The 24018-nt window shown below is 40.4% G+C and overlaps 1 protein-coding gene across 2 annotated transcripts in view; it reads left to right on the top strand.

Moving 5' to 3' along the window:
• The window catches only part of LOC121315083 (rap guanine nucleotide exchange factor 5-like), an 88182-nt gene that overhangs the window by 14251 nt on the left and 49913 nt on the right, over positions 1-24018 (top strand). For both annotated transcript variants that reach the window (XM_041248984.1, XM_041248983.1), the window contains exons 6-8: positions 2855-2936; positions 15550-15598; positions 18515-18591. In XM_041248984.1, the coding sequence (XP_041104918.1) occupies positions 2855-2936; positions 15550-15598; positions 18515-18591 (208 nt within the window). The remainder of the gene's footprint in view (positions 1-2854; positions 2937-15549; positions 15599-18514; positions 18592-24018) is intronic.

Genomic DNA, 24018 nt, shown 5'->3' with positions numbered 1-24018 from the left:
AATATTGTTGATTCGATTGCTAAGTCGCAAAATACTAAAGTGGTAAAAAAAAAAAGGAGTTGTCTGCCATTACAGGATTTTTCTGGTATACCCCCTGACGAGAGCTCGGGTACCCCCTGACAAGAGCTCGGGTACCCCCTGACGAGCACTCGCGTACCCCCTGACGAGCACTCGCGTACCCCCTACCCGAGAGCTCGCGTACCCCCTACCCGAGAGCTCGCGTACACCCTACCCGAGAGCTTGCGTACCCCCTACCCGAGAGCTTGCGTACCCCCTACCCGAGAGCTCACGTACCCCCTACCCGAGAGCTTGCGTACCCCCTGACGAGAGCTCGCGTACCCCCTGACGAGAACCTGTGTACCACCTGACGAGAGCTTGTGTACCCCAGTTTGAAAACTTCTGTATTTAGAGCACACTGTATGCACACTCCAAAAAGTAACACAATAAACAGAATATAAACCAACAAAAACCCTTGCTGTGGTAGGCACTGACTAAACAATAAATGTCCCTAACTAATGAGTAAAGTTAATCCCTTTACCTCTGATACAAAACGATGAACACACAGTTCAAAGAACTACAAAAGAAAACAAGATATCAGTGAAACGAAAAATAAAGGCAAGCACTCAGATCTTTTCTAAACCTTTCAGGACAAATCACCTCCCAAACACTTAGCCTTTCTCCTAAACTAACCCTCCCAAACAATGGTGGGGCTTTTCTTTTATACCATGTGGCTGGGCTTAATTGATCCTCACTTAATAAATTAAGCCCCAGACACATTCTGTCAAAGGATTTGGCAGGGGTGAGATTTGAGCCCCATCCCTACCAAACCTATATTCAAAATATATAATCTTTATCCACACAGCCCAACAAAACACACTGTCTACCCGTGCAGGGCTTCTGCCCTGTCACACAGTACTGTATAACAAAATGGGAATTACTGTATACTAAAAAAACAAAACTGGTAAGGCAGTAAAGTCCAGTGGTTTGAATTTATCAGTCTGGTAGCGAAACTAAATAGGGAAAAGTAAACCTTGTCAGAAATAATGTCTAATTAGGTAGACATCAGTAGGAATGACAATCCGAGGCCTTGAGCAAAACATTGACTTCCTCCTCTCCAGCAGGTGTCACTTTGAGACAGTGCTGTCAGAGCAGTCAGTGAGGGTAACACAGGAACACATTGACTTCATGCTGTGCAACAATTTTATGAACATTCCAATTACCTTTGGTTTCACTGTGCTTTTAGTGAAAAATTGCATTGCTAAGCATTATTTAGAGCGCTTTGCAATAACCCTGGATTGCATCAATCTTTGTCCCAGGATACCAATAAAACTGGGTGGATTCCCTGGTACTGCAGATTCTTTAAAACATCTGTCTGTTTCTATCAGGCAGGATTGAAAGGGTTGAACAAATCAAGCCCTAAAGCTGTACTTAAAAAGTAAACTGACTATATTTTTTTCCAGCATTTGAAGTAATCTGATTAAAATAATAAAAATGCAACCCTGTTGTTTGTTCCTTTCTTATATGGGAATTCCCCTTGCTTTATGTAGTCGGCTGAATTGTATTGGTTTTAGGAGATTAAAAATAAAGATTTTAAAAACAACTTTAAACTTTAGAACTAAAACGTGAAGGATTAAAAACACTGGAATAGAATAACAAAAAAAAACCCTAATAAATTATTGCCACAAAATATATTTTCAATTACCAAAAAGTGGTTGTTTATGTAATTTGAAAAAAGGTATTTAGAGTGTGTTGTGCAACATGAAGTGGTTGAAAACAGGGTCGTGTGGTCACCCTACCCCTCGCTCCTCAAACAACGTTTTCTCTTAAGAGTGGCAATAGTACTGGCTTCATGTGCGCTGTATCTGCCACTCAGAGAGAGCTCTGAGATGTGTTTAATCTGACTAATCGACAACTTCAATATTCTCATTGGAAAATAAAACTCCCTGTTGGTGAAAATATTTTTAATACCCCATTCGTACTACCTAATAATCCACAGTACTCACATGTGTTGATTAGCAGGGTGATGAAACATATAACATTGTACGTCCCCAGCTGGTGCTACAATTGTTTAAATAATGGACCTGTAATTTTTTTTTTCACTGTTAACATCCGGTCAGTTTTTTACACATAACTTTAAAATATGTTTCAAAGCTCTTTTCCAAATGTCTAGTGCTCTGAGGTTTGAGATCTGTCCTCTAAAAAACATAACAAGTGCTCCGGCTTTTCTGTTCTGTACCACATCATGGATCATTATTGCTGTGTTAATCATCTGGCAATAATCCTTACACTATCAGTGCACTAGAGCGGACATTTTGAAAAGAGCTTTGAAGCAGACTTTAAAGTCATTGCACAGGGAATAGAATGAAAGTCTTTCACATGTTTCACTGTAAGTCTGTATTCACTGAGATGCATTTCATCTATCAGAACCTGTCATCTATCAAAATCATTTGCATTTACTGTAAATGAATGAATGTGACGAATTATTAGATCACATCCTTATCCTTGTGATCTCTATTGCTGGCAGGACAGTCAGACCAGGGGGTTGCACTTTGTAACAAACAGGTATAATACCTGTATTATAATACCTAAAAACAATCAGAGAAAAAGGTTCTGCTTGGTTCACATTATTTGAAGCAAGTATAGAAGCAATTTTTCTGAAAGGAACGTTTTTAACAATATAAAACTGTTCTTTTTAAAGCAAAATACAAAAGGCTAGCATGCAATATTCACAGGGACCTTCTTTAAAGGATATTTCTGGTGTCAGCATCTCAAAACACAATACCAAGCAGAATCACAATTCTGGAATGTATTTAATTAGTGTTACCATTTAATATATTTTTTGTATTTTTTGTAGGCCAGAGAAAGAAATGGAGGATAAAAAACAATTCTGTAATGAAGTTCTTCAAATGAAAGCACTTGAACGCTTAACATCTACGGTAAGGAAATGTTTGGATGCTCCGTACTGTATGTGTGCTGTATAGTGTGTGTGCTCTGAACTGTGTGTGTCCTCTGTACTGTGTGTGTGCTCTGTACTGTGTGTGTGTGCTCTGTACTGTGTGTTTGCTCTGTACTGTGTGTGTGCTCTGTACTGTGTGTTTGCTCTGTACTGTGTGTTTGCTCTGTACTGTGTGTGTGCTCTGTACTGTGTGTGTGCTCTGTACTGTGTGTTTGCTCTGTACTGTGTGTGTGCTCTGTACTGTGTGTTTGCTCTGTACTGTGTGTGTGCTCTGTACTGTGTGTGTGCTCTGTACTGTGTGTTTGCTCTGTACTGTGTGTTTGCTCTGTACTGTGTGTTTGCTCTGTACTGTGTGTGTGCTCTGTACTGTGTGTGTGCTCTGTACTGTGTGTTTGCTCTGTACTGTGTGTGTGCTCTGTACTGTGTGTTTGCTCTGTACTGTGTGTTTGCTCTGTACTGTGTGTGTGCTCTGTACTGTGTGTTTGCTCTGTACTGTGTGTGTGCTCTGTACTGTGTGTTTGCTCTGTACTGTGTGTTTGCTCTGTACTGTGTGTTTGCTCTGTACTGTGTGTGTGCTCTGTACTGTGTGTTTGCTCTGTACTGTGTGTTTGCTCTGTACTGTGTGTTTGCTCTGTACTGTGTGTTTGCTCTGTACTGTGTGTTTGCTCTGTACTGTGTGTGTGCTCTGTACTGTGTGTTTGCTCTGTACTGTGTGTTTGCTCTGTACTGTGTGTGTGCTCTGTACTGTGTGTTTGCTCTGTACTGTGTGTTTGCTCTGTACTGTGTGTTTGCTCTGTACTGTGTGTTTGCTCTGTACTGTGTGTTTGCTCTGTACTGTGTGTGTGCTCTGTACTGTGTGTTTGCTCTGTACTGTGTGTGTGCTCTGTACTGTGTGTTTGCTCTGTACTGTGTGTTTGCTCTGTACTGTGTGTCTGTACTGTGTGTTTGCTCTGTACTGTGTGTTTGCTCTGTACTGTGTGTTTGCTCTGTACTGTGTGTTTGCTCTGTACTGTGTGTTTGCTCTGTACTGTGTGTGTGCTCTGTACTGTGTGTTTGCTCTGTACTGTGTGTTTGCTCTGTACTGTGTGTTTGCTCTGTACTGTGTGTGTGCTCTGTACTGTGTGTTTGCTCTGTACTGTGTGTGTGCTCTGTACTGTGTGTTTGCTCTGTACTGTGTGTGTGCTCTGTACTGTGTGTTTGCTCTGTACTGTGTGTTTGCTCTGTACTGTGTGTTTGCTCTGTACTGTGTGTTCTGTACTGTGTGTGTGCTCTGTACTGTGTGTGTGCTCCATACTGTGTGTTTGCTCTGTACTGTATTTGTACTCTGTACTGTGTGTTTACTCTGTACTGTATGTTTGCTCCGTACTGTGTGTTTGCTCCGTACTGTGTGTGTGCTCTGTACTGTGTGTTTGCTCTGTACTGTGTGTTTGCTCTGTACTGTGTGTTTGCTCTGTACTGTGTGTTTGCTCTGTACTGTGTGTTTGCTCTGTACTGTGTGTTTGCTCTGTACTGTGTGTTTGCTCTGTACTGTGTGTTTGCTCTGTACTGTGTGTTTGCTCTGTACTGTGTGTTTGCTCCGTACTGTGTGTTTGCTCCGTACTGTGTGTTTGCTCTGTACTGTGTGTTTGCTCTGTACTGTGTGTTTGCTCCGTACTGTGTGTTTGCTCCGTACTGTGTGTTTGCTCCGTACTGTGTGTTTGCTCTGTACTGTGTGTTTGCTCTGTACTGTGTGTTTGCTCCGTACTGTGTGTTTGCTCTGTACTGTGTGTTTGCTCCGTACTGTGTGTTTGCTCCGTACTGTGTGTTTGCTCCGTACTGTGTGTTTGCTCCGTACTGTGTGTTTGCTCCGTACTGTGTGTTTGCTCTGTACTGTGTGTGTGCTCTGTACTGTGTGTTTGCTCTGTACTGTGTGTTTGCTCTGTACTGTGTGTTTGCTCTGTACTGTGTGTTTGCTCTGTACTGTGTGTTTGCTCCGTACTGTGTGTTTGCTCCGTACTGTGTGTTTGCTCTGTACTGTGTGTTTGCTCTGTACTGTGTGTGTGCTCTGTACTGTGTGTTTGCTCTGTACTGTGTGTTTGCTCTGTACTGTGTGTTTGCTCTGTACTGTGTGTTTGCTCTGTACTGTGTGTTTGCTCTGTACTGTGTGTTTGCTCTGTACTGTGTGTTTGCTCTGTACTGTGTGTTTGCTCTGTACTGTGTGTTTGCTCTGTACTGTGTGTTTGCTCTGTACTGTGTGTTTGCTCTGTACTGTGTGTTTGCTCTGTACTGTGTGTGTGCTCTGTACTGTGTGTTTGCTCTGTACTGTGTGTTTGCTCTGTACTGTGTGTGTGCTCTGTACTGTGTGTTTGCTCTGTACTGTGTGTGTGCTCTGTACTGTGTGTTTGCTCTGTACTGTGTGTGTGCTCTGTACTGTGTGTTTGCTCTGTACTGTGTGTGTGCTCTGTACTGTGTGTTTGCTCTGTACTGTGTGTGTGCTCTGTACTGTGTGTTTGCTCTGTACTGTGTGTGTGCTCTGTACTGTGTGTTTGCTCTGTACTGTGTGTTTGCTCTGTACTGTGTGTTTGCTCTGTACTGTGTGTGTGCTCTGTACTGTGTGTTTGCTCTGTACTGTGTGTTTGCTCTGTACTGTGTGTGTGCTCTGTACTGTGTGTTTGCTCTGTACTGTGTGTTTGCTCTGTACTGTGTGTTTGCTCTGTACTGTGTGTTTGCTCTGTACTGTGTGTTTGCTCTGTACTGTGTGTTTGCTCTGTACTGTGTGTTTGCTCTGTACTGTGTGTTTGCTCTGTACTGTGTGTTTGCTCTGTACTGTGTGTTTGCTCTGTACTGTGTGTTTGCTCTGTACTGTGTGTTTGCTCTGTACTGTGTGTTTGCTCTGTACTGTGTGTTTGCTCTGTACTGTGTGTTTGCTCTGTACTGTGTGTTTGCTCTGTACTGTGTGTGTGCTCTGTACTGTGTGTTTGCTCTGTACTGTGTGTTTGCTCTGTACTGTGTGTTTGCTCTGTACTGTGTGTGTGCTCTGTACTGTGTGTTTGCTCTGTACTGTGTGTGTGCTCTGTACTGTGTGTTTGCTCTGTACTGTGTGTTTGCTCCGTACTGTGTGTTTGCTCTGTACTGTGTGTTTGCTCTGTACTGTGTGTTTGCTCTGTACTGTGTGTTTGCTCCGTACTGTGTGTTTGCTCTGTACTGTGTGTTTGCTCTGTACTGTGTGTGTGCTCTGTACTGTGTGTTTGCTCTGTACTGTGTGTTTGCTCTGTACTGTGTGTTTGCTCTGTACTGTGTGTTTGCTCTGTACTGTGTGTTTGCTCTGTACTGTGTGTTTGCTCTGTACTGTGTGTTTGCTCTGTACTGTGTGTTTGCTCTGTACTGTGTGTGTGCTCTGTACTGTGTGTTTGCTCTGTACTGTGTGTGTGCTCTGTACTGTGTGTTTGCTCTGTACTGTGTGTGTGCTCTGTGTGTGTGCTCTGTACTGTGTGTGTGCTCTGTACTGTGTGTTTGCTCTGTACTGTGTGTTTGCTCTGTACTGTGTGTGTGCTCTGTACTGTGTGTGTGCTCTGTACTGTGTGTTTGCTCTGTACTGTGTGTTTGCTCTGTACTGTGTGTTTGCTCTGTACTGTGTGTGTGCTCTGTACTGTGTGTTTGCTCTGTACTGTGTGTTTGCTCTGTACTGTGTGTGTGCTCTGTACTGTGTGTTTGCTCTGTACTGTGTGTTTGCTCTGTACTGTGTGTTTGCTCTGTACTGTGTGTTTGCTCCGTACTGTGTGTTTGCTCCGTACTGTGTGTTTGCTCCGTACTGTGTGTTTGCTCCGTACTGTGTGTTTGCTCCGTACTGTGTGTTTGCTCCGTACTGTGTGTTTGCTCTGTACTGTGTGTTTGCTCTGTACTGTGTGTTTGCTCTGTACTGTGTGTTTGCTCCGTACTGTGTGTTTGCTCTGTACTGTGTGTTTGCTCTGTACTGTGTGTTTGCTCTGTACTGTGTGTTTGCTCTGTACTGTGTGTTTGCTCTGTACTGTGTGTGTGCTCTGTACTGTGTGTTTGCTCTGTACTGTGTGTGTGCTCTGTACTGTGTGTTTGCTCTGTACTGTGTGTTTGCTCTGTACTGTGTGTGTGCTCTGTACTGTGTGTTTGCTCTGTACTGTGTGTTTGCTCTGTACTGTGTGTTTGCTCTGTACTGTGTGTGTGCTCTGTACTGTGTGTTTGCTCTGTACTGTGTGTTTGCTCTGTACTGTGTGTTTGCTCTGTACTGTGTGTTTGCTCTGTACTGTGTGTTTGCTCTGTACTGTGTGTTTGCTCTGTACTGTGTGTGTGCTCTGTACTGTGTGTTTGCTCTGTACTGTGTGTTTGCTCTGTACTGTGTGTTTGCTCTGTACTGTGTGTTTGCTCTGTACTGTGTGTTTGCTCTGTACTGTGTGTTTGCTCTGTACTGTGTGTTTGCTCTGTACTGTGTGTTTGCTCTGTACTGTGTGTTTGCTCTGTACTGTGTGTTTGCTCTGTACTGTGTGTTTGCTCCGTACTGTGTGTTTGCTCTGTACTGTGTGTTTGCTCCGTACTGTGTGTTTGCTCCGTACTGTGTGTTTGCTCTGTACTGTGTGTTTGCTCCGTACTGTGTGTTTGCTCCGTACTGTGTGTTTGCTCCGTACTGTGTGTTTGCTCCGTACTGTGTGTTTGCTCCGTACTGTGTGTTTGCTCCGTACTGTGTGTTTGCTCTGTACTGTGTGTTTGCTCTGTACTGTGTGTTTGCTCTGTACTGTGTGTTTGCTCTGTACTGTGTGTTTGCTCCGTACTGTGTGTGTGCTCTGTACTGTGTGTTTGCTCTGTACTGTGTGTGTGCTCTGTACTGTGTGTTTGCTCTGTACTGTGTGTTTGCTCTGTACTGTGTGTTTGCTCTGTACTGTGTGTTTGCTCTGTACTGTGTGTTTGCTCTGTACTGTGTGTTTGCTCTGTACTGTGTGTTTGCTCTGTACTGTGTGTTTGCTCTGTACTGTATGTGTGCTCTGTACTGTGTGTTTGCTCTGTACTGTGTGTTTGCTCTGTACTGTGTGTTTGCTCTGTACTGTGTGTTTGCTCCGTACTGTGTGTTTGCTCTGTACTGTGTGTTTGCTCTGTACTGTGTGTGTGCTCTGTACTGTGTGTTTGCTCTGTACTGTGTGTTTGCTCTGTACTGTGTGTGTGCTCTGTACTGTGTGTTTGCTCTGTACTGTGTGTTTGCTCTGTACTGTGTGTGTGCTCTGTACTGTGTGTTCTGTACTGTGTGTTTGCTCTGTACTGTGTGTTTGCTCTGTACTGTGTGTTTGCTCCGTACTGTGTGTTTGCTCTGTACTGTGTGTTTGCTCTCTGTGTGTTTGCTCTGTACTGTGTGTTTGCTCTGTACTGTGTGTGTGCTCTGTACTGTGTGTTTGCTCTGTACTGTGTGTGTGCTCTGTACTGTGTGTTTGCTCTGTACTGTGTGTGTGCTCTGTACTGTGTGTTTGCTCTGTACTGTGTGTTTGCTCTGTACTGTGTGTTTGCTCTGTACTGTGTGTTTGCTCTGTACTGTGTGTGTGCTCTGTACTGTGTGTTTGCTCTGTACTGTGTGTGTGCTCTGTACTGTGTGTTTGCTCTGTACTGTGTGTTTGCTCTGTACTGTGTGTGTGCTCTGTACTGTGTGTTTGCTCTGTACTGTGTGTGTGCTCTGTACTGTGTGTGTGCTCTGTACTGTGTGTGTGCTCTGTACTGTGTGTGTGCTCTGTACTGTGTGTTTGCTCTGTACTGTGTGTTTGCTCTGTACTGTGTGTTTGCTCTGTACTGTGTGTGTGCTCTGTACTGTGTGTTTGCTCTGTACTGTGTGTGTGCTCTGTACTGTGTGTTTGCTCTGTACTGTGTGTTTGCTCTGTACTGTGTGTTTGCTCTGTACTGTGTGTTTGCTCTGTACTGTGTGTGTGCTCTGTACTGTGTGTTTGCTCTGTACTGTGTGTGTGCTCTGTACTGTGTGTTTGCTCTGTACTGTGTGTGTGCTCTGTACTGTGTGTTTGCTCTGTACTGTGTGTGTGCTCTGTACTGTGTGTTTGCTCTGTACTGTGTGTTTGCTCTGTACTGTGTGTGTCTTACTGTGTGTGTGCTCTGTACTGTGTGTGTGCTCTGTACTGTGTGTTTGCTCTGTACTGTGTGTTTGCTCTGTACTGTGTGTTTGCTCTGTACTGTGTGTGTGCTCTGTACTGTGTGTTTGCTCTGTACTGTGTGTTTGCTCTGTACTGTGTGTTTGCTCTGTACTGTGTGTGTGCTCTGTACTGTGTGTTTGCTCTGTACTGTGTGTGTGCTCTGTACTGTGTGTTTGCTCTGTACTGTGTGTGTGCTCTGTACTGTGTGTTTGCTCTGTACTGTGTGTTTGCTCTGTACTGTGTGTGTGCTCTGTACTGTGTGTTTGCTCTGTACTGTGTGTGTGCTCTGTACTGTGTGTTTGCTCTGTACTGTGTGTTTGCTCTGTACTGTGTGTTTGCTCCGTACTGTGTGTTTGCTCCGTACTGTGTGTTTGCTCCGTACTGTGTGTTTGCTCCGTACTGTGTGTTTGCTCCGTACTGTGTGTTTGCTCCGTACTGTGTGTTTGCTCTGTACTGTGTGTGTGCTCTGTACTGTGTGTTTGCTCCGTACTGTGTGTTTGCTCCGTACTGTGTGTTTGCTCCGTACTGTGTGTTTGCTCTGTACTGTGTGTTTGCTCTGTACTGTGTGTGTGCTCCGTACTGTGTGTGTGCTCTGTACTGTGTGTTTGCTCTGTACTGTGTGTTTGCTCCGTACTGTGTGTGTGCTCTGTACTGTGTGTTTGCTCTGTACTGTGTGTGTGCTCTGTACTGTGTGTTTGCTCTGTACTGTGTGTTTGCTCTGTACTGTGTGTTTGCTCTGTACTGTGTGTGTGCTCTGTACTGTGTGTTTGCTCTGTACTGTGTGTGTGCTCTGTACTGTGTGTGTGCTCTGTACTGTGTGTGTGCTCTGTACTGTGTGTTTGCTCTGTACTGTGTGTTTGCTCTGTACTGTGTGTTTGCTCTGTACTGTGTGTTTGCTCTGTACTGTGTGTTTGCTCTGTACTGTGTGTGTGCTCTGTACTGTGTGTTTGCTCTGTACTGTGTGTGTGCTCTGTACTGTGTGTTTGCTCTGTACTGTGTGTGTGCTCTGTACTGTGTGTGTGCTCTGTACTGTGTGTGTGCTCTGTACTGTGTGTTTGCTCTGTACTGTGTGTTTGCTCTGTACTGTGTGTTTGCTCTGTACTGTGTGTTTGCTCTGTACTGTGTGTTTGCTCTGTACTGTGTGTTTGCTCTGTACTGTGTGTTTGCTCTGTACTGTGTGTTTGCTCTGTACTGTGTGTTTGCTCCGTACTGTGTGTTTGCTCTGTACTGTGTGTGTGCTCTGTACTGTGTGTTTGCTCTGTACTGTGTGTTTGCTCTGTACTGTGTGTTTGCTCTGTACTGTGTGTGTGCTCTGTACTGTGTGTTTGCTCTGTACTGTGTGTGTGCTCTGTACTGTGTGTTTGCTCTGTACTGTGTGTTTGCTCTGTACTGTGTGTTTGCTCTGTACTGTGTGTTTGCTCTGTACTGTGTGTTTGCTCTGTACTGTGTGTGTGCTCTGTACTGTGTGTTTGCTCTGTACTGTGTGTTTGCTCTGTACTGTGTGTTTGCTCTGTACTGTGTGTGTGCTCTGTACTGTGTGTTTGCTCTGTACTGTGTGTTTGCTCTGTACTGTGTGTTTGCTCTGTACTGTGTGTGTGCTCTGTACTGTGTGTGTGCTCTGTACTGTGTGTTTGCTCTGTACTGTGTGTTTGCTCTGTACTGTGTGTGTGCTCTGTACTGTGTGTTTGCTCTGTACTGTGTGTGTGCTCTGTACTGTGTGTTTGCTCTGTACTGTGTGTGTGCTCTGTACTGTGTGTTTGCTCTGTACTGTGTGTGTGCTCCGTACTGTGTGTTTGCTCTGTACTGTGTGTGTGCTCTGTACTGTATTTGTACTCTGTACTGTGTGTGTGCTCTGTACTGTGTGTTGCTCTGTACTGTGTGTTTGCTCTGTACTGTGTGTGTGCTCTGTACTGTATGTGTGCTCTGTACTGTGTGTTTGCTCTGTACTGTGTGTGTGCTCTGTACTGTGTGTGTGCTCTGTACTGTGTGTTTGCTCTGTACTGTGTGTTTGCTCTGTACTGTGTGTTTGCTCTGTACTGTGTGTTTGCTCTGTACTGTGTGTTTGCTCTGTACTGTATGTGTGCTCTGTACTGTGTGTTTGCTCTGTACTGTGTGTGTGCTCTGTACTGTGTGTGTGCTCTGTACTGTGTGTGTGCTCTGTACTGTATGTGTGCTCTGTACTGTGTGTGCACTCTGTACTGTGTGTGTGCTCTGTACTGTATATATGCTGATTTGTGGTGTTTTGGGTTGGGACATTTTGCAAATAACTTGCTGAAAGTAATCAGTCTGCATCCAGTTGTCTGATTGCTACAACTTGTTATTAAAACTGGACACTAGTTGCTATTGCTGTTGTGGTTACTGTATTGCTGCTGACAGCAAACACTATTTTCGATTTTAAATTATTATTTTTCAATGTGCAACTATTTGCTATACTAAATTTAAATAGCTATATGAACGTATAGCATAAGAAATTTGTATTTATGGTATTTTTAATTAGAACTTTATTAAAAAAAAAAAAAAGTATTCTGTTAACTTTAAGAAAACATTTAAATGTAGCCGCTGATCATTCTCTTTGAATTTCTCTTTTGATAGACATTGTGACATGCAGTGCTGGCATGAAGCTAGTTGGCGTATATCTTCGCTCTGGCCTTAGTAATTATCCATATTTCCTAAGTGGTTTCCAAGACAATCATTTATGTATAATGAAGATCTTACAACAGCAGTGATTAAACTGTGGTTGCCTCAGGAACCTGTTGTTGTGCTAGCATTGCGTTAAATTGAAGCAGTTCTCGCTTCAGGTCATAAAAGATTATATAATCAGATTTCAATTTGTTTTAAAATTCATCAGATAATTAAGGTTGTAAACATACAGATCCAGAACACAAAAAGAGTAAGAAGGAGTGCCAGCTTTTTTGGCTTTATTGAACATGGAGTATTTTTGTACAGCAGTTAGCCTACTCTTGTTGTTTATAATGCCTCTATATATTTTTATTTGTCCGTTAACAGTCTAACTTGTAACTGTACCAATAAAACCTTTTCCCAGGCAAACAAATTGAAACTGATTTAATACCGAATAATACAAAAGGGACTTTAAAATTGCAGTATGAATACAGTAATTTACTAGTGCTCATCTATTTTGGTAAAATATTCATATACGTAAAGTTAACAAAGTAACTCCAATAAATCTCTGCTTTTCCAATGACTGACACGTTTTCAATGTCAATTAGAATGCAGGGACCCCACAGAAAGATGGCACTGAAATACCAAAGTTACAATTGGTAAATTGAGTTAATTAATAGTTATGAAAAAAAAAGCAACAAAAATTGAATACACTTTTCCAATGTATGCCCATTTTAGAGACCTACAAAATTAAGGAACAATATTGTTGATAAGATTTATTTTGTTTACATGAGTCTCCAAGTAGGTTTATCTTTGCCAAAGACTGTCTCAAAATCTATTACAACAGAATTAACTTTTTTCCTCAGTAATTTACTATTTATTTTTTTATGTAGGAAGTTTCCCAGAATGACTAAGGAGATGCCCCAACTTATAAACAGATGTGTCATCGTAGGTATATATTATATATATATATATATATATGAGTATGATATAATATCTATCTATATATCTATATATATAATATTATATATATAGAACTTACAATGCAGAATGCACATTTAATTTTGATCTCTTTTAGAGCTGCATTCAGAAACAAATTGAAGAAACTGAATAAACTTTGGCACGTCATTTTACTATAGATTCTGCATGAAGCATAAAACAGTTTCTGTAACTGCATACTAATGGGTGCTCCATGATTGGTAGTTTTTACTTTCTATCAGAAGACCAGGAACAGAATGCTACTTTCAATCACAAAACCAGGAACGGAATCCTGCTTTCAATCACCAGACCAGGAACGGAATCCTGCTTTCAATCACCAGACCAGGAACGGAATCCTACTTTGAATCAATCACAAGACCAGGAACGAAATCCTACTTTGAATCAATCACAAGACCAGGAACGGAATCCTACTTTCAATCGCAAGACCAGGAACGGAATCCTGCTTTCAATCACAAGACCAGGAACGGAATCCTACTTTATATCAATCACAAGACCAAGAACGCAATCCTACTTTCAATCACAAGACCAGGAACGGAATCCTACTTTGAATCAATCACAAGACCAGGAACGGAGAATACATCAACCTACAATACTAGATCCGTGCATTCCACTATCAGCAGCCATTATCTTACACAGTTATTATTCTACAGCAGCATCTGCACTGTAATGTGTGAAAGATGATAGGCATTTCTTATTTCTTTTTAATATAGTTGAACAATAATATTGGAACAATCCATTTTTGAGCAATACATGCAGTTTGTGATTATTGAACCTTAAAGCACAATACTGTGCTTCCTCGTATGGCAGGCTTTTGTATGGCGGAACTGGTTCGGCCAGCAAACCAGTGAATACTCCATGTGAAAGTTTCAAGATTAAATTAATTCCAGAACCAATATGCACCAGTTGCTAGTTTGATCATTACTAATATACATGTATTTTGGGAATGTCCATTAGTGACAAATTTCTGGTCTCAGATGGCCTCCTTTCTCTGTGCAGTGTTCGTGATGGCAATGGCAATCTATTATACCAGGACATTTTGGACTACAAGTCCTTCTTCAGCTGGATGGAAAAAGCAGTGTATATATGTTTACAGATGTCTTTAATTATTATAGTAGATATTGTTATGTTTGACAAGTTATCATCTCATTTTAGAGTATTCTGATCAAAGCTTTTAGTAGCGGAAGAGAATAAGAAGCCTCTCACTGTGAGCTGAAATACATGCGTTTCTTTCTCAAATGTTACATTTAAAGCTTTTCTGTTGTATACATTCATTGTTACCTCATTACGAGAACTGTATTAAAAAATGTGGGTTTTAATAATGTGCAATATTTATGCATAATAGCAAGCCTCTCATAACAGAGTTTCCAGCGGCTATTAACCACAGTGTAAAGCTGTAAACATCTGATCACATTGCTGTGCTTTATCAATAAGGGCTATCGTCCCCATAAACCAGCACATTTATTTTACCAGTCAGATCAAATCCTCACACTGGAATATCTTTTCACATTTGTGACGAAATAGCTACTTTACACCAATGTCATGTGCAATGCTGCTGTGGATTTTTTATGAGCCATTAATGAGACAGTAATAATCAGTAGCTGCTTTTTTAGTTTTGGCAGATTAGCTGTTTGTAGTAGGAATGGTAGTTTATGCGCTGGTACATATGAAGTGTTTTCCACGGCTGTGACATTGCTGCTTTCAGATTTTAACAATAAATAAATAAACACCAGTAGCCTTCATATGAAGGCATTAGCCTGAAGGCAGTAGTTCTAGGTGACAGTGTACTTTACTCGCAGTTGCTTTCCAAGCATGGTTTCACATACTTTTCCTGATACCAGGCGTGGTCAAATTGCGATGCCGTTGTCTGTGGTTTAGACAGCTGTCTCTACTGCAGTCTTGACAGCTGTATTGCAGTCATGTAAACCACAATACCGTATCAGTTGGCAATGATTTCAAGTCACTAATTGTAGACCTGCAAACCGTAGAACAGTATCACATGGAAATTAATGCAAGTCATCAGTAATGTCCTGGGTGGAACACAACCCGTCAGCACTGGAATGAATGGCCCTTTAGATATTTGGGAATTGTTTCCTTATGAAAGCATGTGTTACAGTCTTGCAAGTACTGAAGAAAAGGGACATCTTTGCTCTTTAGTCCTGGGCTTGTCACAGTCAGTGTGCCAGTTGAAATCTTATCAAAGGATGGGTGGAGAAAATCAAACTCCTATATCATGTTGTAATGCAGTCCTTCCCAGAGGAAATATACCCCTGCACCATGTGTCTATAGTCCAGCCATGTACCATTGTTCAACCAAGGTAAAGATGCTTTCACCAAGGAACTCTATAGAATGTGTTATTCTGGGTGTGAACCTGTGAGATTTGGGTGAGATACGGAACTGTCCCCACACACTGTAAAGAATGGTGTGAAACACAATTCAAAGATAACATGATAACGACTGGCACACAGTGCGTAAAAGCATGTTGGTATGTATGGTTTGTAATCCAATGAGGTATCGAGCTGATTGAAAAACACTGTATGTGCGTGTGAGTGAAGACGCTGCACGATATAAAAAGCAACGAGAAATGTGTGAGAGTTCTGTAGTAACATGGTACAGTGAAGCTCGTTGTTTTTAAAATATCTATTTTGTGTGACACTGTGCTAAACAAAGTAAACACGTTGGAAAAGAGAACGCTACTTCTTTCACCATGTTTTAGTTTAAAAAATATATTTTTGACTAACATCATTGCTCTGAATCTCGAGATGACACTGGTGTTAATTGGAAATAAAGAGCAAGGTTTTTTTTTATTGACAATTAACATCTTTTTTTCATTCTGGATATTAGGTGCAGAATGAATTGGCAGCGGCTCTTGCACGGAAAGCAAGAAAATCATGTAAGTATTGCTACTATTATGCTTTATGGTGAACTTGTAACGATAGCTTATTACAGTTAAAACAATAGAAACTGCAGTATAAAGCCAAGGGACTGGCTTTGGGTCTCACAATGGAATGGGAAAAGCATGGGACTTGTCGTACACTGATGGCTCTAAGTGTTAAACACTCTGAATTCATGTGTGAATAAACCTTTGGAGTTCCGAGGGCAATTGTTTCCGTGTTGTCCAAGGTGGGTTTAATATGCTGATTGCTTATAAGAGTTCAGATGCCCGGTTCTTAATTACTTCTCCTTTTCTGGTCCTCACTTGTCTTGTAAAAACCTCTGTGAATTTAATTTACTGCAGTATTTAATTCCCTTGGCTCCAAATATTCTCAAATATTAATTTTGTGATGCTGTTCAGTAGGTAGTTAAAAGCCTCCATTGTTGAATATGCGTTAAGTTTTTTATAGTATTTCTAACCAGTGCAGGCAGTCCTCATAATCCAATTACAATCAATTAAATCACAACATCCAGCCAAAAAAAGTAATAGATGACCTGCTGGTACAATGTACTTGTGAAACAAAGCAGACAATCCATTCAAAACACCATAAACCATTAATAACATGTTTACATAGATTCAAATCTGCTGCTTTCAATAATGTGAGGAAGTTATTTTTCAGACTCATCTGAATAGAGAAAAGTGTAAGGTACTGCATGCAGCAAATAAAAATGTACATTATAAATATCATATGGGAGATACTGAAATTGGAGAAGGAATCTATGAAAAAGACCTAGGAGTTTTTGTTGACTCAGAAATGTCTTCATCTAGACAATGTGGGGAAGCTATAAAAAGGCTAACAAGATGCTCGGATACATTGTGAAAAGTGTCGAATTTAAATCAAGGGAAGTAATGTTAAAACTGTACAATGCACTAGTAAGACCTCATCTTGAATATTGTGTGCAGTTCTGGTCACCTCACTATAAAAAAGATATTGCTGCTCTAGAAAGAGTGCAAAGAAGAGCGACCAGAATTATTCCGGGCTTAAAAGGCATGTCATATGCAGACAGGCTAAAAGAATTGAATCTGTTCAGTCTTGAACAAAGAAGACTACGTGGCGACCTCATTCAAGCATTCAAAATTCTAAAAGGTATTGACAGTGTCGACCCAAAGGACTTTTTCAGCCTGAAAAAAGAAACAAGGACCAGGGGTCACAAATGGAGATTAGACAAAGGGGCATTCAGAACAGAAAATAGGAGGCACTTTTTTACACAGAGAATTGTGAGGGTCTGGAATCAACTCCCCAGTAATGTTGTTGAAGCTGACACCCTGGGATCCTTCAAGAAGCTGCTTGATGAGATTCTGGGATCAATAAGCTACTAACAACCAAATGAGCAAGATGGGCCGAATGGCCTCCTCTCGTTTGTAACCTTTCTTATGTTCTTATGTTATTATGTTATAATGCCGCAATCATGTTTGGCATTTTCAAGAACGAAAGGCTAACGTGATATACTATATATGATATTGAATATGTGTTGCTCCAGTTTTACATGTTGGAAACTAAAATCAAATGATGCCTAACTAGCTTCATCTGACTTTTAACTTTAGAAAATTAAAACAGTTATTATGTTCACCCAGTATAGTGCGACAGACAGTGTTCCAGTTAAATGTTTCACCAAAAGTATTTTGACACAAAAAAGCTTTATAGAATGCATGATTTTTTTTTGCCGGGCAAGCTAATACATTTAATAAAGTGCAAAAACCATGAAAGAGAAAGGAATGCAAGCCATTAGTACCACAATGTGCTTCAACACATATTTCAATGGCATGCTTTTCACTTTGTTATATAAGAGGGCATTTTGCACTAAATAAATATAAGTAGTTTAAACACATTCTCTTCAGCAGTGATGTGTTGGCGTTTATAACACCAACACCTGGGATATAGCCGTGACATCACTGGCAGAGGGGTGTTAAAATAACTGCAGCCTACATGCCCAGCCAAGCCTTCCAACTTAGAGACTGCCTGCAAAAGTGTCCATTCTGATTGTGGTTCTGTGACATGAAATACTTTCCACTGAGGGCTACGTTGAAACCAGAACATTGATTCCACTTGTGAACTTGATAGGCTTGATATGGACCCAGGCCTTTCTGAATGAACCCACACGTTTAAATTCTGATGCTGTGTCACAGATGGCAGAAAGTATACACAACACAAGGGTGAGACGCAAATGCGCTCTTTCTTTATTAACTAAAATAAATCAAACAAACAAAAGCCGTCCAAAACAAAACACCACGATGGCCAAAATAAAACGTGCTGGTGCAACTCCAGTACGTGTAGCAATTGTGTGTCTTTATATTTTTCTCTGTCCCTCGTTCTCCGAACAACCCTTTCTCCCGCCAGCCAAACCTGCTGGTATATGTATATAGTGGTCGAGGGATTAACTGGTTGTCAGTCACCTTGTTTATCCCTCATTCTGCACAGGTTTTTCTAATGAGCGTGGTCGACAGCAATTCATCAATAAATTAGCAGCTGCCGACCACGCATTATCACGGGATGTATCTGGCAGAGATGAGAGGCAAACACCGTCCCTGCCAAACTACATTTAACTGATTAAAATTACAATACAAATACATGAAACAATAATAATAGTAATAATACAAATAAACACAGCGTCCGAGTGTACCCCGTCACATGCAGTTCTGAAGCTGTAGTCTTTCTGAAGGGGAGCCTCTGTGACCAGTTTCTGTTGGGTTGGAAGTTGCATTCTAGGCACAGTTATGGTTTCTTTAAGCAGTAGGGGTAGATTTAAAAGGCAGTTTGAAAGTTCCAGATAATATGAGTAATTATGAGAATACTGAACTGCTGCCCAGTCCCTGCATGTTTCTGAAAGTGGGGCAGCTAGAATGGCATAAGTGTTTGTGGTTATTTATTTCTAGTGGCTCTGGAAGAGGAAAGAAGTGATTCAGTTGAAGCAGTGCCAGATGAGCTCATAAACTCAACTAATAAAGACAAGGTAAGATACAACTTTGATTCTGTCTGTGACTTGAGCGTCTTACAATCATGCACTCCTTTGTCTTCAGCTACATATATATATATATATATATATATATATATATATATATATATATATATATATATATATATATATATATATACTTATATATAAGGATTGATAAATTTTTCATTTTTGAAGATTCACAGTAAAAGTTTTACAGTCACCTTATCATTAGTATTATAAATCATGAACGTCGAATATAAAAAAAAAAGAGTACAAACAAAACGCATGTTTGCGTTATATTCACATGTGTTTCTTTATCTTGATATTGTTCTTTAATTGAATGCATTGGCAATCCAATAATATATAACATAAATTCAAATATTTTACATTAAAATATAAATTAAAATGCACAAAACAAACAAACAAAAAAGCATGGCAAACAAATAAGATATGTTTATTGAAATGTTTTAGGTGCCGGGCATTCTCTTCTAATTTGTTCTGCCCCTCTGATGTTAAGATTTATGAGATTCAATTCTTCATGACAAACAAAGAGGGTGTGTTAAACTGTGTCTGGGAACGGCGTGTGCCAGCACTGAATCTGCAGACAATGCGTCTGAAATAAAATACAGTACAGTTGGTGTTCTGCCCTTACACACATATTTTTCGGTTTAATAACACCATTGTACTTCTATGCTTTTGATGGGTAAAATAGAAGTATCGTAAATGTAGCAATTTCATGTATTGGTTTGATGGAGTTCTATACTCCCAAGAAGTGTAGCATCTTGGGTGCTATTACAGTGATTCATTATCACATTAAATGAATTAATAAACAATGCATATAAAGAATAAAAAAAGTCTTGCTGACTCCTTTTTAAAAAAGGACCGACCTTGACCTTTTCTTTAAAACACACACACTGTTCCAATTTATATTATATATATATATATATATATATATATATATATATATATATATATATATATATATATATATACACACACACACACACACACACACACACACACACACACAGTGATGGAAAGATATATATATATACAGTGCCTTGCAAAAGTATTCAGACCCCTGACCAATTCTCTCATATTACTGAATTACAAATGGTACATTGAAATTTCATTCTGTTCGATATTTTATTTTAAAACACTTACACTCAGAATCAATTATTGTAAGGTGACATTGGTTTTATGTTGGGAAATATTTTTAAGAAAAATAAAAAACTGAAATATCTTGCTTGCATAAGTATTCAACCCCCACACATTAATATCTGGTAGAGCCACCTTTAGCTGCAATAACAGCTTTAAGTCTTTTGGGGTAAGTATGTACCAGCTTTGCACACAGTGTCGGAGTGATTTTGGCCCATTCTTCTTGGCAGTTTTGCTCCAGGTTGTTCAGGTTGGTTGGACGACGCTTGTGGACGGCAATTTTCAAATAGTGCCACAGATTCTCAATGGGATTGGTATCAGGACTTTGACAAGTCCACTGTAGGACATTCACCTTTTTGTTCTCGAGCCACTCCAGTGTTGTTTTGGCCTTGTGCTTGGGATTATTGTCCTGCTGAAAGGTGAATTTCCTCCCAAGCTTCATTTTTTTAGCGGACTGAAGCAGATTCTCTTGCAGTATTTTCCTGTATTTTGCTCCATCCATTCTTCCTTCAATTGTAACAAGATGCCCAGTCCCTGCTGATGAGAAGCATCCCCACAGCATGATGCTGCCACCACCATACTTCACTGTAGGGATGGTGTGTCTTGAGGCATGGGCAGTGTTAGGTTTGCGCCACACATAGCGCTTTGAGTTTTGGCCAAAAAGCTGTATCTTGGTCTCATCTGACCACAAAACCTTTTCCCACATCGCAGCTGGGTCACTCTCATGCTTTCTGGCAAACTCCAGACGTGCTTTCAGATGGTACTTTTTGAGTAACGGCTTCTTTCTTGCCACCCTCCCATACGGCCAGTGTTATGCAGAGCTCTTGATATGGTTGACTGGTGCACCATTACTCCACTCCCAGCCACTGAACTCTGTAGCTCCTTCAAAGTGATTGTTGGCCTCTCTGTGGCTTCTCTCACAAGTCTCCCTCTTGTATATATATATATATATATATATATATATATATATATATATATATATATATATATATATATATATATATATATATATATGTGAACAGGCTGGCTGTAGTTTGGGTTCGTGCCCCTTTAAAAACGTGACCCAGAGATAAAAACTTTTATTTTTAGCGCTTATGTGCACTTTTATTTAAAATACAAATAAATTAAACAAAAACCTAGCTCTCACTGAGCACTCACTAAACACTGGCAGGTCCCTGACTAACGTGCAGGACAGCTACCCTGTTTACCTGCCAAACAAAACATAATACACTTTTAACAAAAAGCTTTAAACCAAATGTAGGTTTTACCTCTATATTTGATTACAAATTACAATCAAACTCGTCACTCTACAGCCACAGCCCAGAACAAACTGGCTGCACTCTTTAAATACCTTGCACCTGGTTCTAATTTACGATTACCTCCAGATGCAGGGGATAATTAACAATAAAACAATTAACAATCCAATTAAACAAAAGCAATTAAATTAAACAAAACATGCATTTGCACGTGTTTTTAGGCAGGGAGGAATGATATATACAGTAGCTTGCAAAAGTATTCAGACCCCTGACCAATTCTCTCATATTACCGAATTACAAATGGTACATTGAAATTTCGTTCTGTTTGATATTTTATTTTTAAACACTGAAACTCAGAATCAATTATTGTAAGGTGACATTGGTTTTATGTTGGGAAATATTTTTAAGAAAAATAAAAAACTGAAATACCTTGCTTGCATAAGTATTCAACCCCTGTGCTGTGGAAGCTCCCAGTTTGCACCGATGAAAGAAATTGCCCTAACGAGGACACAATTACCTTACCATTGGCCTCCACCTGTGAACCATTAAAGTTGTTGTCACATTTTCTGGATAAAAACCCCACTGTTGAAGGATCATTGGTAAGGCTGTGAATCTGAAGGAAAATGAAGACCAAAGACCAAAGACCAAAGACCAAAGACCAAAGACCAAAGACCAAAGACCATTCTACAGAAGTTAGAGATATATATATATATATATATATATATATATATATATATATATATATATATATATATATATATATATATATATATATATATATATATATATATATCACACACACATACACACACACACACACACACACACACACACACATGCACTGCTGTGCAAAAGTCTTAGGCATGTTGCATTTTTCTACTGTGATGCATTATGAACATCAACAATTTACTCAAAGCCTCCACTAGTGTTTTCGACTGTTATAACAACCTTGACTGGCATAAAAACATTGAGTGAAATAGCTCGCATCACTTGATTTTCAAAGTGTGGTATCTGAAGCTTAATCAACAAGTATAGAGAAACATCATCTGTAATTCACAAAGCCAAAAGTTGTCTAACAAGGATGAACAATACTTGAAGATAATATCCTTAAGGAACAGAAAGAAGACAAGCATTGAATTGACAGCAGAACTGGCAGAAGGCACAGGTGTCATTGTCCAGCCATCAACAGTCCAAAGCACCTTTGACTGTTATTCCATAGTCCAATTTCTGTGTTCTTGTGCATATTTTAGCCTCAGTCTTGTTCCCCTTTCTTAACAGAGGTCTTCTTACTGTAGCACATCCTTTAAGTCCTGATTTCAAGAGTGACCTTCATGCTGTTGATTTGATGGAGAACGACAACTGTGCCTTCTGCCAGTTCTGTTATATATATATATATATATATATATATATATATATATATATATATATATATATATATATATATATAGTGCCTATAGAAAGTCTACATCCCCTTGAACTTTTTTCACATTTTGTGTGCCTCAGAGTTTCATGCATTTAAATGAGGATTTTTTTTCCACTTATTTACACACCATACTCCACACTATTAAGGGGAAAAAAAAATTTGTATTGAGAAAAAAATGATATATTAAAAATACAAAACTGAAAGATCATAATTGGATAAGTCTCCACCCCCTGAGGTAATACTTGGTGGAAGCACCTTTGGCAGCAATTAAAACTATGAGTATGTTGTGATAGATCTCTTCCAACTTTGCAAACCTAGATTTGGCAATATTTGACAATTTTTCTTTACAAAACTGTTCAAGCTCTGTCAAGTTCCTTGGGGAGCATTGATGGACAGCAATCTTCAAGTGATGCCACAAATTTTCAATTGGATTTAAGTTGGGGCTGACTGGGCTAATCAAGGACATTTACCTTTTTGTTCCTTAGCCATTCCAGTGTAGCTTTGGCTGTGTGCTTTGGGTCATTGTCATACTGAAAGGTGAACTTCCTTCCCAGTTTCAGCTGTCTTGCAGCGGGTGACAGGTTTTCCTCAAGGACTACTCTGTACTTTGCTCCATTCATTTTCCCTTCTATCTTGACACGTGCCCCAGTTGCTGCCAATGAGAAACATCCCCATCACATGATGCTGCCACCACCACGCTTCACAGTAAAGATGGTGTTCTTTGGATGATGTGCTGTGTTGGGTTTGCGCCAAATAACGCTTTGCATTTAGGCCAAAAATTTCCATTTTAGTTTCGCCAGACCACAAAACCTTTTGCCACATGGCAACAGAATCTCCTGAGTGTTTTTTTGCATACGTCAAATGAGATTCAAGGTGGGCTCTCTAGAGTAATGGCTTACTACTTGCCACCCTACCATACAGGACAGATTTGTGGAGTGCTTGGGATATTGTTGTCACATGCACACTTTGACCAGTCTTGGCCATAAAAGCCTGTAACTCTTGCAATGTTGCCATTGGCTGCTTGGTAGCCTCTCTGATCAGTTTACTTCTTGCTTGGTCATCTAGTTTGGAAGGATGGCCTGATCTAGGCAGGGTCTTGGTGGTGCCATACACCATCTACTTCTTAATAACCATCTTGACTGTGCTCCAAGGGATATTCAAGGCCTTTGATATTTTTTTGTATCCATCCCCTGATCTGTGCCTTTCAACAACTTTGTCCCGGAGTTCTTTTGAAAGTACCTTGGTGAGTAAACATGTAAACAGTTAGCAATGAACTTGCGCTAGTTCAGCACGGTTATGCAGCATTTCTTCTCCTAACAAACAGCAAGCCACAGAAGCCCCATCTCCCCAAACTGGTGCCAAGAAATCCGTTTGTTTTTTAATTTGCTTTCCATGACAACCTCACCCCTGGAAATATGTGTCAGTTTTAACCAACGTCCCCTGTGGCACTGACATAACCTGTTTTGACCTGATAAAATCACCACAGACATGTGAGTTTGTCATTTGTCGAAAGGTAGCGGTGTGACATCTCTCCAGCTGAAGCCCTGTGCAGATCTGACTTACAGCAGGTCTTCCACAGAGTTTCCAATTATAACACTTTGGCCT

Source organism: Polyodon spathula, chromosome 4 (assembly GCF_017654505.1).
Source record: "Polyodon spathula isolate WHYD16114869_AA chromosome 4, ASM1765450v1, whole genome shotgun sequence".
NCBI classification, from domain to species: Eukaryota; Metazoa; Chordata; class Actinopteri; order Acipenseriformes; family Polyodontidae; genus Polyodon; species Polyodon spathula.
The sequence above is the reverse complement of the archived record's forward strand: the minus strand, read 5'-3'. Positions and strand labels throughout refer to the sequence as shown.